Source organism: Miscanthus floridulus, chromosome 7, assembly GCF_019320115.1.
Source record: "Miscanthus floridulus cultivar M001 chromosome 7, ASM1932011v1, whole genome shotgun sequence".
NCBI lineage: Eukaryota > Viridiplantae > Streptophyta > Magnoliopsida > Poales > Poaceae > Miscanthus > Miscanthus floridulus.
This window is the reverse complement of record NC_089586.1, coordinates 7,136,137-7,155,139: the sequence shown is the minus strand read 5'-3', so window position 1 is coordinate 7,155,139 and position 19,003 is coordinate 7,136,137. Positions and strand designations below refer to the sequence as shown.

The 19,003-nt window shown below is 44.4% G+C and overlaps 1 protein-coding gene and 1 long non-coding RNA gene across 2 annotated transcripts; one reads left to right on the top strand and one right to left on the bottom strand.

Moving 5' to 3' along the window:
• Window positions 1-6,723: 6,723 nt before the first annotated feature.
• On the bottom strand, window positions 6,724-7,768 carry LOC136462443 (sphinganine C4-monooxygenase 1-like). The gene is made up of 2 exons (XM_066461541.1): window positions 7,478-7,768; window positions 6,724-7,275 (listed from the first exon to the last, which is right to left on the bottom strand). Exons 1-2 carry the CDS (start codon window positions 7,712-7,714, stop codon window positions 6,724-6,726), a joined length of 789 nt encoding a protein of 262 aa, XP_066317638.1. The 5' UTR covers window positions 7,715-7,768.
• An 8,128-nt stretch (window positions 7,769-15,896) lies between these two features.
• On the top strand, window positions 15,897-17,366 carry LOC136462441 (uncharacterized). Its single transcript, XR_010760724.1, has 2 exons — window positions 15,897-16,275; window positions 16,385-17,366. It is a non-coding gene; the product is annotated as an uncharacterized lncRNA (long non-coding RNA).
• Window positions 17,367-19,003: the final 1,637 nt, after the last annotated feature.

Sequence of the window (19,003 nt, the reverse complement as noted above, 5' to 3'; positions counted from 1 at the left end):
TTGTCATCGCCGTAAGAAAACAATTCAGTTTCAGTGCCCACCCCAATTCTGGCCGCCTCATCTGCATCATATATCCATGTCCATGATCCATACATGGAGGAATTTCCTACTCATTCCATTCCAAATTGATTTTATACCTAAAAAGCCGCAATGACTTATAATTTAAACCAACTTTTCTGCAGGGGATGAAAGCAGTGGGGTCTTGTTAAATTGCAGACCTTGTCTTGGCTTGGGAGTTTTGGAAGCCTAGACATTTCATGCCAACTACAGCTTTTTACTAGCTTGTTAGCCTTCGTTGGTGAATCCCTTATGCGAGAATCAGGTAAAAAAGCTGACTTGTGAAAAAAGACTCCTGAAAACTAAGTGGATTCAGACAGGACCTATGTAACTTACGTGAGGCGATGAGGATGACTAGCAGCAAGAGCATCAACATTATCTTCCTCGCGCTGCCCATCGTCTTCACCCTGATCTCCCTGTGATGAGCCAGAGAGCAAGTATGCAACTTGATATTTATAGATTATACAATGTTGTCCCCAATTATTTTGCTCCGAGTGAATCACTAGGCAGTGATAATTTCCTTCCTTACATAGCTCCTTAATATAATTGTCATCTTATTATTATCTACCTATTCTCTTCTCTCTCTTTTGTCTTCTCTGCCTGTATCTAATATATTTATATCTATCACTAATATTAAGAGGGGCTAGCTAGGGAAAATGCCGATGCTTCTCTAAATCGATAATACTTGGCTACGGTCGCCCGCCTCGTCTGGACACGGCTCTTCCACTCATCCGCTCTGCCGCTCTCTCTCTCTCTCTCTCAAATAAAAAATCCACTGTGCTTATCCCTTTTGCTCCTCCACTCATCTACTCTGGCGCTCTCTCTCATAAAAAAAACTCCGCTGCGCTTATCCCTTCTGTTCAAATCCATGACATCCTCTTCCTCATCAGATTCCTCGCTTTCAAGGTCCATTTCTTCCCCGCCCCGGCACCGTCACCGCCTCAGGCTCGGGCCTAGTGGCACCTTGCTGCTCGCTGCGACTTCTCCTCCCAGTACTTGATGCGGATGCGGTGGCGCTCCATCTTGTCATCGAGCCACTGCTGCTCGGTCCCCATGCCCCCCTCCTGGTCCCTGGTAGTGACGTCACCTCCGGCTCCGCGTCCCGGCGATGGTGGTGCTGTGAGGTCGAGATGGCGGACTAGAGGGGGGTGAAACAAGTGCGGAATTAAAACTATCGGTCTAGCCAAGACTACACCCCTTTATTTATGTTCTCTAGCACCTTCCAAAGATACTAATTAAACAACAAAGGTGTCGGGCTAGCTAGATCTCACCTAACCAATTCTAGGAGTAAGGTCACACAAACCTATGCCACTAGTACTTCAAGCAACAAGAGAGCTACTACACAAGCTAGTAAGCAAAAGCACAAAGCCACCTAAGCTCACTAGCAATGCTCAATAACAAGGCAACCAATGCCAAATTAGAGAGCGCAATTACTTAGCTACACAAACTAAGTAATGTGACTAACAAGGTTACACAAACCAAATTAGCCACGCAAGGGAGCTACTTCTATGCTACACAAGCAAGAAGATAACTAGTAAGCTACACAAGCTAACTAATTACAAGAGCAACTACACAAGCACAATGTATATGAAAGTAATCACAAGCTTGTGTAAAGGGATTCCAAATCAATGGGAAGAACAAGGTTGACACGGTGATTTTCTCCCAAGGTTCACGTGCTTGCCAATACGCTAATCTCCGTTGTGTCGACCACTCACTTGGTGGTTCAGCGGCTAATTGGCATCACCCTCCAAGTCCGCATGTTGGGCACCGCAAGAACCTATCCCGAAGGTGATGGTAGCTCAATGACATGCTTTACTAAATTTGCTCTTCGCGGCTCCCACGGGGCGAGCACAATGTCCCTCACAAAGCTCTTCTCCGAAGCACCGCACAAGCTTCTTGCGGGCTTCAACGGAGACCACCACCAAGCCATCTAGGAGGTGGCAACCTCCAAGAGTAACAAGCACCATCGGCTTGCAACTCGATCACCTAGTGCCACTCGATATAGCCTCATGATGCAATCGCACTAGAATCGCTCTCTCACACAATCGAATGATCATTATCAAGCATATGTGAGATGGAGGGCTTCCAAGCACTACTACACAAGCCACCAAGGCTCTAGTGTGCTCCACATAGCGCCTAAGGCCGAGACCCCTTCTATTTATAGCCTCACGGGCTAAAATAGTCGTTACCTCTTCACTGGGCGTTTTTAGGGTTGACCGGACGCACCGGTCATATCGACCGAACGCTGGACCTCAGCGTCCAGTCAATGGATGCTCACCACGTGTCGCCTCCGTTCAACCTCAGTTGCTTGATCTCAACGGTCAAGTGATGACCGGACGCAGCTGCTCAAACTAACCAGACACAGCAACCCCAGCCTCCGGTCGTTTCCAGTAAGGTACCAGTCGCCATCGGACGCGTCCGGTCGGTCACGATCGGACGTAGCGTCAGCGTTCGGTCCTTCTCCAACTTTTCTATGTCACCTACATCACTGTACGTCAGCCTGACCGAACACACCCTGTCAGCGTCCGGTCACTTCTAGCACCAACGTCCGGTCGAAAACCGACACCTGCATGCTCTCTGCAGCCACTGATCGGACGCATGACCCAGCGTTCGATCACCACATGACCAGCGTCCGGTCCACTCTGTGAGACCCTATCTTTTCTTTATAGGGCGCCAGTGGCACCGTTGGACTATCCGCACTCTACGGGTGGACACTCCGCCGGTGGAGTTATGAACCCTTGCCACCTCCGTTCCTTCGCCGAGTTGATCCACATCAACTCCAACTTCATCTCCTTTGTAAATGTGCCAACACCACCGAGTGTACACCACCATGTGTGTGTGTTAGCATTTTCACAAACCTTTTCCAAAGGATTAGCCACTTAACTTGCCATGCCACTCAATCCTAGCAACGATGCAAAGTTAGATCACTCAAGTGGCACTTAGATGACCGATATGTAAACAAGTTTGCCCCTCTTGATAGTACGGCCATCTATCCTAAACCCGATCATCAACTTCTCTACACACCTATGACTGGTGAAATGAAATGCCCTAGGTTATACCTTTGCCTTGCGCATTCCATTCCATCTCCTCCAATGTGGATGCAACACATGCACCAACATGATCAACAATGATATGATCCACTTCATATCATCACGTGATCATATTGGTTCATCGATCTTGACTTCACTTGCTTTTCACCGTTGCCTTCATCCATCGGCGCCAAGTCTTGCTCAAGCTTCACCGCCATGTGGTCCATCGCTCTAAAACCTCCGACTTGCCCTTCACACTTACAACCGGTCCATCAAGCCAAGTCTTGTCTTGATCTTCTCCACCTTGATCACATGACTCAATGTCATGTCTCATGTGCAATGAGCTCCTTCATCATCACATGTGTGAGCTTTGCAACATCTCCAAGCCATTTTCACCTTCATGGCATATGTTGCTCACACATATGTACCTATGGACTAATCACCTGTGTATCTCATATAAACACAATTAGTCCACCTAGGTTGTCACTCAATTAACAAAACCACACAAGGACCTTTCAGGTGCGAGGAAACGCGACAACGCTTGCGGTTGAGGTTGGGGTTGTCGTCCTCGTTCTCCAAAGCTTGCTGGCTATCGCAGTCCCCCACTAGGTAGGCCATGGCCGCCGGCGACGTCGTGTTTCAAGTTTTTCAGGCGTTTCAGACTTATGTTTTAAGTGTTTTATGTGAATGTTGCAAAATTCGATCTGGGATGTTGCATATGTTGCAATGGCAATATATGTTGTTGCAAGCCTATGTTTTAATTATTTCATGTGTTTCATATGTTTGTTTTAAATGTTTCATCTGGATGTTTCAAAAAGTGATCTAGTGTTGCACATGTTGCAATGGCTATACATGCAAGTTTTCGGTGTTTCATTTGTCTTCAAATGTATGTTGCATATGTTTCATCTGTATGTTTCAAAAGTAGATCGGGTGTTGCATTGCGCCGGTGGCTGGCGGAGAGCGGCCTGCCACAGGGCTTCGGCTCCTACCTCGCACGGCGTACCTTGCCCTCTCCTCTCCTCACCCTCCCCTCTATAAGGTCCTATGGCTAGAGGAGGGGGTGAATAGCCTATTAAAAATTTCAACAACAACACTTAACAAACCGGTTAGACAATTATGAGGCGAAGCAAGTGTTGCGCCAGCCTACTAAAAATGCAAGCCACCTACCACAATTCTAGTTTCTATTGTTTCTAACCACACAATAACTATGTCACTACACTAAGTTAGTGTGCTCTCAATGGCTAACTAAAGAGCCACACTAACCAAACTAACAAGCTCTCACAACTAGCTACACTAAAGAGCTTGACAACTAGTTTGAGGTAATATAGAGAGAGTGAGCAGGATGGTTATATCACCGAATCAAGGAGTGAACCAATTAATCACAAGAATCAATATCAATGAAGACCAATCACCTCGGAATCAAATGATGGCACAATGATTTTTATCGAGGTTCACTTGCTTGCCGGCAAGCTAGTCCTCGTTGTGGTGATTCACTCACTTGGAGGTTCACGCGCTAATTGGCATCACACGCCAAATCCTCAATAGGGTGCCGCACAACCAACACAAGATGAGGATCGCACAACCAACCCTGTTGAACTAGATCACACGAATTAGTTGGACTCTGCTTTTGAATTCCATAGAAAAGGAGAACAACTCAACTTTTTTTATGCACGTGTTGTGTGATTTTTTACGGAAATGTTTCCTTGAAATATAAATATCTGCCCCTACAACTACAAGTGTAAATCTTCTCTAAAAAATCTACAAGTGTAAATTTAGAATTTGAAGCATATTAAAAAATCACGATGAATCTAAATCATGCACGAAACACCGAGTTGTTTGTGATATGTTTACTAGTACTGTTTTATTATAAAAAAATAGATTTTGTGTGCGCTTGGCTTCCAATAGTGAGGTGTGTGTAAGATTTTGTTTTCTGTAGCTAATCAAGTACTCACTCTGTCCAAAAATAGTTTCATTCTTTTTTAGGATTCACTAAATCTTAAGTTTAATCAAATATATATAAAGTATTTATGATGATTAATAAATACCATAAGATTAATCATGAAATATATCTATATAATAAATTTATTTAAAGATACAATCATAGATAATACTTTATATAAGTCTAGACAAATTTAAAAACATTTAATTTAGCCCAAATCTAGAATGATATATTTTTTTGGACAGAGATACTGGATCTTTGCACCACGGTAATATACTCCATCTGTATTAAGATAACTAATGATAACACATAATTTAAGCTCACATAAATTAACTATATAACGTGTTCGACACGGAGCAGGAGTCCGAGCGGTGCGTGCACGAACGGCCCAAGTAAGTTAACGAGCCATTTTTGACGGCCCAAGATTTGGATATGCAATTTCGACGGCTCTCGGCCCAGGCAACTCATGGGATTTATATAAAAACAACTTTTATATAAAAAACAACTTTTATTGTAAGAACTTTTTTTATTATCTTACGCTCGGCGAGCTCCCATGGAGCACCACCGTCATGCTCCCTTGCTCGATGTGGAAGAGAGAAAAGGGAGGAGAGAGAATAAGACGGTTCAAATGAACCGCCGAGAGAGATGGGAAGGGATGGGGTTTTATTTATACCAGAAGCATGCTTCGTGCGTTGCAACAGGAATTGTTGTCGTTTAGAACAAAATTAGACTATATAAAAGAATGAATTATTATAAATTAAACTTAGTAGATGGTGTGGCATGCTGATGTGCACAATTAAATGCTTGCAGTGGATGATGTGTCTCGCTGGCATGAATATTATGGGCCATTTGGGAGAGCTACAGCCTTAGCTTCTCCGAAGAGAATCACTCCTAACCAGCCAAACGGTCAAAATGCCAACTGGTTCAGGTGGGGATCAGGAGAGAATCACTTCTCCCTTTACACTAGGAGCTAAAAAACCCCGCTTCACCCTGCTCCATATTATACTCTAGAGGGGATCGGCAGAGAATCAATTCTCATCGCTCTCCACTTTGCTCCCTCTTAGTCAAGGAGCAGAGCTCGCCCAAATGGGGCTTCATAAATGCATGTGCTAATGGACTTTAATTATATGTGATAGTGGACTATTAAGGTGGACAGCTTGCATATCGAGATAGATTACTAGTAAGATCTAGGATTATAAGAGATATAGATATAGATTAGGCCCTAGTTGCAGATAGGTTTTATGCTCCGTGAAAAAGAAATTTGTGAATACAGACATTTAATGGTGGTGTTGGTGTGGGGGGGGGGGGGGGGACAGGGAGGGAGGGATAGCTAATGTGTTTGGTGCCACCACCCAAGCAGCTCGCGTGGATCCTGGCAAAGGCTTTCAGACCTGTCGTCAATAAACCACCTTGCGTATGGATACATACTTATTTATTAGTTTAAATATATTACTCATTTTAAAATATTCTAAATCTTACTAGGTGACAAAAAATTCAAACAAACCCATATATTTTAGTATATTATTTATAATATCATCACAGTAGTATATAAAAAAATATGACCACATACTCTATGCATACTTACACATACAACGTAATACTACTTCGGGTGATCTAATATGATCATATACTCCGTATACATACATTTCATTGGGTCATATACACTCTAAATCTTGAGATACACATGTACGAGAATAGCTACTTGTTGCTTCTCCTATAGTCAAGGCTAGGTGCCCGGACCTGGAGCATTCCTTCTCTGTCTTCAATGAGGAAGGGCATGTACGTCCCAAAAATCCTGTCCCACACCACGAAGAAGAGCTGAGAGTAGTTGTACTTGCCACCACGCAGCTGGTGGTGCACGTCGTGATACGCCGCGTTGTTCCAGATGCTCAGGCGATCCCAGCTGGGTAGCAGCGACAGGCCGCAGTGGTTGTCGATGACCTTGACGGTGCAGAGCGAGAAGAAGAAGATAGAAGCCCTCGGCGACATGCCGGACACCAGAAAGGCGGCCGTGCCACCGATGGTGTCAGTGATGAAGCTCTCGAGGGGGTGTCCGTACAAGGCTCCGAAGGAGTAGGGAACCACGAGACGATGGTGCCATGAGTGGAGGTTCCGGTAGAGGAACCTGTTGGCGTGCAGGGCTCGGTGCCATGCGTACTGCCACAAGTCGAACCAGACCATGGCCACTGCGATTTGGCTGGCTAACTTCAGATAGGAGGTCTTTTTACTGATGGGGCTCTCTTCTTTGACCTGTGTCCCAATTAAATTCAACAAAATAGCTAGTATCATAATCATTGTCACATGCAAGCACCGCATAATAAATTGTGCGTCCCGTTGCAACGCATTATATGTAGCAAGGAACCATACCAAAAAGAGACATATATGTAGTCATGCATGCGGCACGCAATGCAATAATAATGATCTTAAGCATGCATATATACTAGGCACGTACCTTGAACATCATCACCATGGTCACCATGGCAACCTGCACGAGCTGCTGCTTGAGGACGTTGCTGATGACTTGTCGCTTCGAAACATGGTTCTTGCTATCTTCATGAGTGCTTGGGTGCAGCCTGTATTTGTCCATATACATGGACTGGCCAAGCGTTGCATGCAGGCCACAATACGCCCAGTACACCACGATGGGCACCAGGACGGCCAAACCTTCGTCAGAGAGTAGTAGCTCCATTTGTGTTCTCTAGTTTATTTGCTAGCTGTTCGATCGATCGATGTACGTATACTACATGCATGTGCTATGCAGGTACTGATGTGTGTCGATCTTACTACTGGAACGTCTCTATATATAATACTCTTGCTCTCTTGACTTTTATACGTATACCAGGGAGGACTGACGACAATTATTCGCGCAGCAACGACTGACGGACTGGGTCCGTTTACTCGGTCTGCTCGCTGCATCCAGCTACCTAATCTCGTGGCTCATCGTCGTCCGCTCGTCCGCGTCGCTCGTGCTGCTGCTATGTGCCCCCCCCCCCCCCTGCTTGCGCTGCTCGCCGGTGTCACCCCGTCCGAGCCGCGCACCCCCTACCTGTACTCCCGCCTCTTGTCTTCAAAAGTAGATTGGGTATCGCATCTTCCTCCTCACATTTTTGATGCCTCGTCTTGTGTCTCCTCCTCATCTTCTACTGCCTTGCATCCTTCTCAGACTGCGGAGAGGCGCAGCGAGGGCCGGCGAAGGGGGTGCACTAGGGCGGGCGGACGGGACACGCCAGGGGATTACGGCACGGACGCAAGCGCACGCTGTCCCCTTCCGCTACATGGGTACGTAGCGCTTTGATCCCCTTTAGTTTTTTATTTTACGCGGGATGCTAAGATGGTCCCGTTGGTGAGCCACGACGCCAGCACACGGTTCGGTTGGCTGGGGACTGGGAGATGTATCCGGACACGCTGCGTGCGCCGGACGAACGCTAGTGCCCCCGATTTTGAAATATTCCATTTTCTTTTCTTAGATTAATTAATTAATTAGTTAGTTAAAAAATCTTAAACAACAATGACTCAACCTAGCAAGTAGAGAGAGTACCGTAGCATTGCCTATTGGCCGTTGCACCTAGCGTGCATATACGACGAACGAACGAAGCTGGTCCAGAATCTTGTGGGGCATGTAGTATACGTTCGGTCTTGGCATACGTGACCGGTGACCTGGACTGGAGCTTAGCTTCTGCTAGCTACGACTGTGGAGTTATTATCAAAGTCATCGCCATTTTCACAGCGCGACGGGTGAGAATTTTCGGCCGGCCAACCCATTTTGACAAGATGAAGTCAATTATGCATAAATGAAGACATATGCATCACTACAGTTGTCCAATATAAGTATGGTCCAATTTAAAAACATTTAATTTAGCTCAAATGTAGAATGATATTTTTTTGACAGAGATAGTGGACGCGCCATAGTAATATACTCCGCTTGTCCCAAAATAACTGCACGTCTCGTTTCTCAAAAAGTCAAATGTTGTGAAATTTAATTATATATGTAGAAAATTATATCAAAATATGTATCTCAAAATAAGTTTGTTGTACAAGTATATGATGCAATCAATCTCATCGTACTTACTACGCATCATAATATTAGTATCTTTTTATATATTTGATTTAATTTTTAATAATTTGACTCCTCTAGATATGTGTGTTATTACTAATGACGACAAAAGGATCATTACACAGAGTAAAAATTAAAAGTATAATCACATTCCATCTATTCATGCAAACAATGATTATTATTTTGCTTGGAGTACATGCATATGGAGGCGCCATCGGTGGTGTCTCTAAGCAACTCTTAGATAGGAGGCATGGGCGGGGGTTGCGGTGTAGGTTTTGAGGCACCGGGGGCGGTTGCGGTTGCAGCGTCCGTGGGTTTTAGTGTTATGCTTGCTCACTCATGCGCTGACTAGGTGACATGGCGATTATTGTCCTTCCAACGGACGTGGAATGAGGCCAGAGGGTTGTGGGGGCTCAAGGCCTCCCCCTTCCCACTAGAGCTGCATATAGTTAACAAAGAGTTGTTTTACAAAACTTTTTATTTTTAACAACTTTTTTATTTTTACGAAGCTCTTTTACTAAACTACCGAAGGACACTTTTTTCTCGATTTGCTAAAACAGAGTTGGTTTACAAAACTGCCGGAGAGATGCTCTTATGGCTAGCAATGGATCGGAGTATACTACTCCAAACATATATAGGTCTTTATGGGAGGCACTTGGAGGAGGGCACATGGCAAGCGAGGATTGGTTGGGATCGAGTTGTTGATGCTAATGATTACTAGTACTTCTTTATTATAAAAAAACAGTTTGTGTGCGAGCTTCCAACAGTTTGTGTGCGAGCTTCCAATAGCTTCCAATAGTTGATAAAAAAACAGTTTGTGATCGAGGTGTGTGTAAGATTTTATTTTCAGATAATTAAGTACTTACTCTGATACTCTGTTCAAAAAGAATTTCATTCTCATTTTTAGGAGTCACTAAATCTTAACTTTAATCAAATATATAAAAATATATCAATATTTACGATGCTTTATGAGTATCATTAGATTAATTATAAAATATATTTTTATAATAAATCTATTTGGAGATACCATTGTTGATAATATTTTATATAAACCTAGTAAAATTTAACAACATTTAATTTAGCCCAAATTTAGAATAACATTCTTTTGGAGAGAGGTACTGGATTTTGCACCATAGTAATGTACTCTCTCTGTCATGCATGTCTCGTTTCTCAAGAAATCAAACCTTTTAAGTAATATAGCTAGATATATAGTATATGTATCTGTAAATAAGTTCAATATATGTATCTGTAAATAAGTTTATTGTAAATGTATATATGATGCAATAAATCTCATCATACTTACTACGTATAGTAATATTAGCATTTTTTTGTATATATCTGATCAAATTTAAAATAATTTGACTCCTCGAGGAGTGTGTGTTACAGTGGGAAATTTTTTCAAGGGAACCACACAGAGGGAAAATTAAAAAGGAGAATCACACATCCATCTATTCATGCAGACATGGATTATTATTTTGCTTGGAGTACATGCATGCATATAGCAGGGGCACGAGCGGGTGTGGGGTTCGTTGGATTTGTCAAGTGGTGCAGCAGTAGCAGCCACCCCCCACGCACTTGCCGCTGACGAAGCCTGCTTTCTTGCAGCACTTGTTGCAGAGGCCCGGCCGTATTATGCACCTGTAAAGGCATTTGATCTCTGGATTGTTGTCGTCGCCGCAAGAAAACAATTCAGTTTCAATGCCCACCCCAATTCTGGCCGCCTCATCTGCATCATATATCCATGTCCATGATCCATACATGGAGGAATTTCCTACTCATTCCATTCCAAATTGATTTTATACCTAAAAAGCCGCAATGACTTATAATTTAAACCAACTTTTCTGCAGGGGACGAAAGCAGTGGGGTCTTGTTAAATTGCAGACCTTGTCTTGGGTTGGGAGTTTTGGAAGCCTAGACATTTCATGCCCACTACAGCTTTTTACTGAGGCTAATAAGCTTGTTAGCCTTCGTTGGTGAATCCCTTATGCGAGAATCAGGTAAAAAAGCTGACTTGTGAAAAAAGACTCCTGAAAACTAAGTGGATTCAGACAGGACCTATGTAACTTACGTGAGGCGATGAGGACGACTAGCAGCAAGAGCATCAACGTTATCTTCCTCGCGCTGCCCATCGTCTTCACCCTGATCTCCCTGTGATGAGCCAGAGAGCAAGTATGCAACTTGATATTTATAGATTATACAATGTTGTCCCCAATTATTTTGCTCCCAGTGAATCACTAGGCAGTGATAATTTCCTTCCTTACATAGCTCCTTAATATAATTGTCATCTTATTATTATCTACCTATTCTCTTCTCTCTCTTTTGTCTTCTCTGCCTGTATGTAATATATCTATATCTATCACTAATATTAAGAGGGGCTAGCTAGGGAAAATGCCGATGCTTCTCTAAATCGATAATACTTGGCCACGGTCGCCCGTCTCGTCTGGACGCGGCTCCTCCACTCATCCGCTGTGCCTCTCTCTCTCTCCCTCAAATAAAAAATCCCCTGCGTTTATCCCTTCTGCTCCTTCACTCATCCGCTCTGGCGCTCTCTATCTTAAAAAAAACTCCACTGCGCTTATCCCTTCCGTCCAAATTGCCATGCCGTCCTCTTCCTCATCAGGTTCCTCGCTTTCAAGGTCCATTTCTTCCCCGCCCCGGCACCGTCGCCCGCCTCAACCTCGGGCCTAGTGGCACCGTGCTGCTCGCAGCGACTTCTCCTCCCAGTACTTGATGCGGATGCGGCGGCGCTCCATCTTGTCATCGAGCCACTGCTGCTCGGTCCCCATGCCCCCCTCCTGGTCCCTGGTAGTGACGTCGCCTTTGGCTCCGCGTCCCGGCGATGGTGGTGCGACGCGACAGCGCTTGCGGTTGAGGTTGGGGTTGTCGTCCTCGTTCTCCAAAGCTTGCTGGCTATCGCAGTCCCCCACTAGGTAGGTCATGGCCGCCGGCGACGCCGTGTTTCAAGTTTTTCAGGCGTTTCAGACTTATATTTTAAGTGTTTTATGTGAATGTTGCAAAATTCGATCTGGGATGTTGCATATGTTGCAATGGTATAAGGAAAATGGACCCTAGGCCCATTTACTTTAGATTTTGGTGTTTGATGACCAACACAACCAAATTGGACTAATGAATTTGCAAGTAGTTGTTTTGTAGTTCAATAGGGTGCAAGACGTGACTTGGACGAAGGTGGCATGATGATCCCACGATCAACACCACAAGCAAGACCCAAGAAGCACAAGAGAAGACTTAAGATATCAAGCATAGTCCAAGCATGAAGATGGGAACCAAGCCGGATGCAAGATCGCGAAGAAACGAGCTCAGCAGAGGTGATGGGACGCGGCCCTTATAGTGACCGGACACGTCCGATCGATGGTTCGAGACAGTGGCAGGTGTCAGCAGGAGACCGGACGTTGAAGAAGAAACATGACCGAACGCGACGATGGCACTGTTCATCATCACGGCAATGTTTTTAGCGTGACCAGACGCAGCGGCACAGGATGACCAGACGCAGGAACTGCAGCGTCCGATCGAGTCTAGAGAGGTTCTAGAGCGACGCCAACGTGACCGGACGCGTCCGATCAATAGTAACCGGACTCAGCGCAGAGTCCGATCAACGCGCGCTCCAACGGTCGTCCCGACCAGACGCGTCTGGTCAGGACGAAATAGTGTTCGGTCAGTAGCAGAAAGCTGGGTTTCGCCCCCAACGGCTACTTTCTCCATGGGGCTTATAAATAGACCCCCCCCCAACCGGCCATTTGAGTTGTGGAGAGTTAAGGAAACATACCAAGAGTGTTGATACACCATTTTAGTGATCTCCACTTGCATAGTGCTTAGTGATTCATTAGGTAATTAGCGTAGGTGCTTTGCGAAGTGCTTAGGTTGATTAGACCACCACTTATGTACTTGCTCTAGGTTTAGGCCTAGTGTTTAGTGAGGTTTGCATACCTCTTACCACTCAATGCTTGCGCGCACCATTGTTGTACATCGGAGGGGCTTATAGTCTTGCGAGATCACACCAACCGCGTTTGTGGTGTGGCCGCCACCGTGTACCGGAGGGAACAAGGCCCACGGCGTTTTGGCCGGAAGCTTGATAGTGAAGACGGCGGGAAGCGGTCCGGGAGAGACTTTACGGAGGCACACCGGAGACCCACTTGCGCGTGGGGAAGGCCCGGGGCTATCCACGGAGTTACCCGACCGAGAGCTTGGCCCTTGCGAGGGATTACTTGCGAGGGGCTCCAATGAGGACTAGGGGGAAGCTTGCGCGCTTCTCGATACCTCCGTAGAAATACCAGAGTCGTCAACGGGAGTTTACATATCTCTACCTTACTCTTTAGCTTCCGCATTTACATTGTTTGCATAACTCCTTTTTGCGGTAGAGATAGCAACACGTTAGCAAAACCATAGTTGCACATCTAGATAGTTTATCTTTTGCATATGTTTTGCTAAGGTTAGTAAAAGAGGCCATAGTTTTGAGTTAGAGTTTTAAGTTGCCTAATTCACCCCCCCCCTCTTAAGCGTCACGGTCCCTTACAAATGGCAATATACGTTGTTGCAAGCCTATGTTTCAATTATTTAATGTGTTTCAGACATTTGTTTTAAATGTTTCATCTGGATGTTTCAAAAGTTGATCTGATGTTGCACATGTTGCAATGGCTATACATGCAAGTTTCTGGTGTTTCATTTGTCTTCAAATGTATGTTGCATATGTTTCATCTGTATGTTTCAAAAGTAGATCGGGTGTTGCATTGCGCCGGTGGCTAGCAGAGAGCGGCCTACCACAGGGCTTCGGCTACTACCTCGCGCGACGTACCTTGCCCTCTCCTCTCCTTGCCCTCCCCTTCCTTCCCTTCCCTCCATCTCGTTGTGGCAGTAGACCTGAGCATTTTGCGACCCGGGCAAAAAAAAGCCCGGTTATTTCGGGCTAAAATAATTCCGCCCATGACTGTCCCACTGGACGAGTCTAGACCCGGGCTTGGGTGGGCCGTCCACATATTTTATAGTATAAAACAACTTAAATAAATATTTCGGGCCGGGAAAAAAATTTCTAGGTAGCAAGATCTGTGCCCAGGCCCTGTCCACTAAGGTTTACGGGCGGGCTAAAACCCATCGGGCTCGGACCGGGCCCGTGGCTCGGGTCGGGTCGGGCTCAAAATGCTTAGGTCTACGTGGCAATTCGAGCTCGACCTGAGCCGGATGGGCGTGGGGCGTTGCGTGCTTCGGGTGCAAGCGCGAGAGCTCCGTCCGGACGGACACCATATGAAACGGGTGTTGCACATGTTGCGTGCTTCGAGTGGAGCGGGATAGGCGCACGGCGAAGGGAGTTGCGTGCATCACGGTAGGGAACGGGGTGCAGGCGCGGGTGTCCAAATGAGTCCGGACGTCCGGACGTTAGCACTACCCTTGCTAAATATATGGCTAGTAAGGTGGAACTACTTGACCAAATGAAACTGATGTAGTGATTTTTTTGCAGTTTTGTTGTTGTATGGTTTCTATGTCAACATTTAAAAACTTTCTACAGTTATAAGCAGTTCCTTACCTTCTAATTAATCCATGCTCTCCTCCCTCGTCATTTTAATTGATGATTTGCCATGTAAAGGCTCAGCAGGTAGGGGGTTTTTTTTAGTGGAAGCTCAGCAGGTAGGTACGTAAAGAAGCAGAAAATAATTGCGCTAGGCCAAGAAGCGATCGGAGCCCACTAGGCCAGCTTTCGCGAGGCCCTAACGAATTTGAGTCGTAAGCGTGCGTGCGTGCGGCGTTTGTGGGCTGTGGCAGGCCGAGTTCACTGGGCTGCTAGGTGAACCAACTACGTACCGAGCTCAAGAGATTTTGGACCAGTTTCGATTGTCTAGACTAGATTTTTTATTGGAAAAAGTCTACTTAACCCTACACCTATCATACTTGGTCTACTTCACCCCCTAACTATGAAATCGTCTGTTTTACCCCTGAACTATCTAAAACCGTCTGTTTTACCCCCTGGGCGGTTTTTCAGCGACGGTTTTGCTACAGTAACAGCGTTTTGTTACAGTAACGATGTCCGTGGTTTTGAATTTTCTTTTTTTTATTTATTTTCGGTGAATTTTTGAAAAATCATAGTAAATCATAGAAAAATCATAAAATGAAAAATCTAATTTTATTGGACTCCACATGAGTAGATCTACATAGTGAATATATAATACGGTATGCTTTAGTACAAAATTTTTACTGTAGCCTTAGATTAATTGGAAAATCTAATTTTGTATTCAAATTAATTGGAATAATTCATAGCTGCAGGTTCTGTTGTCCAATTATGGTGAAATTTTTATGGTACGCTAATTATTATATGCTTGAACTATAGTAAAAATTTCGTACTCATTGGACTATGTATAACTTAGTTATAGATAAATTCTAATTAATTACAGACAAAATTGGATTTTCTAATTAATCTAAAGCTAAAAAAAAATTTGTACTAAAGCATACCGTATTATATATTCACTGTGTAGATCTACTCATGTGGAGTCCAATAAAATTAGATTTTTTATTTTATGATTTTTCTATGATTTACTATGATTTTTCAAAAATTCACCGAAAATAAATAAAAAAAAAGAAAATTCGAAATCACGGTTACTGTAGCAACTTACCGTTACTGTAGTGCCGGTAGCAAAACCAACGCTGAAAAACCACCCACGCTAAAACCGACGGTTTTAACATATGGTCATAGTTGGGGGTGAAATAGATCAAGTATGATAGGTGGGGTTAAGTAGACTTTTTCCATTTTTTATTAGCTATATAGCTCCTCCCGTCCGCGGGCCGCCGTCCCATCCGCACGCAGCGCCGCCGCTCCCGTCCGCGCGCTAGGCCGAGGCCGCTGCTCCTCCCTTCCGCGGGTTGCCGTCGTATCCATCCGCACGCAGCGCCGCCGACGCGCCGCCGCTCCTCCCTTCCGCGCGCATGGCCAAGGCGCCTTTCCTCCCGTCCGCGCACAAGGTCCGGGCACTGGCACGGGACTCGGTCGCCCGTGAAGAGGGAGGGAGACGCCACGGGAAGCGACGGAGAGTGGGCGCGCCGCTTTGCTCGCGGAGTCGCTGGTCTCCTACGGCGGTGGAGGTGCTGCCACAGAGGAGCCAGCCAGGTCCAGCGTAGCGAGTCGAATCGTAATCCAATCGAACAAAGAACGAGCTCGGATCAGGACACCAGCTCATATCGGTAAAAATCCAATGGTAAGTTCGACATGAACTCCAGAGACAAACTCCTTCATTTTTTTCCCCTGTTTATATATTAGAGATCTCGGTTGAAAAAAGGTTGTCATTGGGATATCTGTTCTCACAGGCCTACGATACTGATCTCGCCGAGCTGAATAAGTTGAGAAGTTCCTCGTCTCGCCTTTGAATTCTGATCTCGCCGAGCTGAACAAGAACAAAAGCTCCTAATCTCGCCGTACACACGATTAAGCAAAGTTTGCTTCTTGATGTTGCTAGATTTTTTCTGCTCTTTTATACTGACAAGAGTAGTTCTCGGATAATTTTTGAAGATTAGTTCATATGCTATTATCTTTGGATTCGCTAGCTGAACAAGAACAAAAGCTCCTGATCTCGCCATACACGCGATTAAGCAAGACTATCTTCTTGATGTTGCTAGATTTTTCTGCTCTTTTATACTGACAAAAGTAGTTCTCGAAGAATTTTTGAAGATATTTTATGTTGCTATTCTCTTTGGATTTGCTAGGTTTAGTTAATTCTGGGTAGTGGGTATTCATATGTGTGTTTTTTTAGATGATTCATATGTGCTATTTGAGTGCACTTCTGCTTGTGCCCAAAAAAACCTGAACTGCACCATGGTGAATGTCTGCATGTTTTCAAAAATTAGATTTGACCATGGATTAGTATCACAGTTGTGGAACTAATAATACAATTAAGATCATCTTTTTTCTTTTTTAATTCCAATGGCCCCTTGTGCTGTAGATTGGGAAGATCAATGTGAATTGATATTAGAACTAGAATGCAATTTGTGAAGACTGGTTTTTACTCCATTTGGCTTGCAGGTGAAAAGGTCATTGAGCCAGTTCGCTGCTGCACAATGGGATACTGATCAGTGGCGTCCTTTCATGGAGTCACTATGGTTCATCAAGTCCTGTTCCTATGTGTTGTCTTCATGACCGCGGAGCTTAACATATTCTTCCTCAAGTTCTGTCTATGCATCCCTCCAAGGAATCCCTTGGTTGTTTATAGATTGATCCTCTGGTGATTAGCTGATTGCTATTCCAACCATCCGTGAGTACAACTCCTACTTAAAAGACGGGTTAGCCTAAGAATGCTATTCAGTTGTTATCAACATCACAAAAAAAAGGGCGTACCCAGTGCAGAGAGCTCCCGCTCTGTGCGGGGTCTGGGGAAGGGTGTCAGTGGCAAGCCTTATCAACATCACACATGAAAAAAAAAATTAACTTTAATTTTTTATCGGTTACTTCTACCAAGTCTGGGTTTTGATCACCACAGCAAACCAGTCAAGAAGTTTGGAGCCTTTTGTTGGCTGTCTGTGGCTATATATGCATATCATTAGAGGTTCTTATCTCATCATCTTCATGAAGCTCGGGCATGGTGAGCTTTCTCTTTTCACCTTTCTTGTCAGGTAGTATAGCACTGTCGGTAGTATACACTATGATGTATGTTTGGGAGGAAAAATAAATAAATATTCTGCAAATTGTTTGCCTGAAATTCAAGTATTGAACAGTCTGATCAGGGTTTTTTCTTGACCCAAGCATACGAGGCAGATGATCTTTCGGAGAAAGCTTGGGATTGCACTTGTGATTTGTTGCTTTCATGGTCATGGACGAGTCACAAAAGATTCAGGAGAAAGCGACTGTGATATACAAATCTCAAGCCATTTCAAACTCATCTTTCTCTCTTTTTTTTTTCTAGAGGTGATATACATATATATTTGATATGTGATGTAGCTTATGAAATTTTAAGCAATTATAATCCCTTTTGCACCAGGGCTCCCTTAACTATATCCGCTTGTAGTTCAGTTTTGGGTAGAAACAAATGTGGCAGCTTAGCTTTGTTCAATATAAATATAAAAATTTAGCAATGGTTATACTGATATTTTACTGGTTATCAGTTGGATCATATCGGATGGCTATGCTTTGATTTTCTTTGGTTGCTACTTCTGCAAGAACAGGATATAATGAAGTCATGAAGCAAGTTTATTTAGTGGAGTATCATGCCTTCGATGCTCAAATTGCTTGTACATGTCTTAGAAAAGCTTCATAATGAATTGAGACATACATACGTCATAGGAATTTTATTTCTTATCAAGAAGTACTTTCCAATTTGGCTCTTCAATTATACTTGTTGGAGTTTGACGTTTGATAACTTTTTTTTCTCCCGTACGGGCATGTTTGCTAGTCTATTTAAAGAGGCAAAATTTCTGGCTCTTTTTTTTTCGTCCAGCCCATTCAAATTGGCCAAACCGTCCTGGTCCACTCGCTCTCCACTCTAGGCCCACTTCAGCCACCAGATCAAGCAGTGCTTGCGTCCGGCCCACCGGCGGTCCAGTCCAGCCACCAGCCTTGGCCCACCCCGCGGGTCTGTGCCACTGGAGGGATTCGAACACCTGATGTGAAGGTTCATGAAGTTTGTTTCATTTAGCGGTGCAAACACCTCCAATATATGACAACCTTGTTATGGTTGGTAAGACAATAAATAAATAAATAAATAAAACTATGAAAATATGGTATTGCTTGCATATATTATATGTAATAATGTTGAAATATATCCGCTACTAGACTTGTCAGTTTACTTTAAATATGACGCAACATATGTTCCAGCTCCTCCTGCGTATGGGCGTTGCATGCTACTTGCAATGAGTTGTGTCAGCGTCGGAATCAAATTCCTCCTCGAGAATCATAAGAAAGGAAAGAAAAGAGAAGAAAAAATCGGCCTAAGCTCC

What these genes read in the sequence shown, in the direction of transcription:
- LOC136462443 (XM_066461541.1), bottom strand. Translation starts at nt 7,714, where the DNA reads ATGGAGCTACTACTCTCTGACGAAGGTTTGGCCGTCCTGGTGCCCATC. An exon ending in CCATGGTGATGATGTTCAAG is followed by an intron (nt 7,276 to 7,477) that starts GTACGTGCCTAG and finishes ATTGGGACACAG; the next exon opens with GTCAAAGAAGAGAGCCCCAT.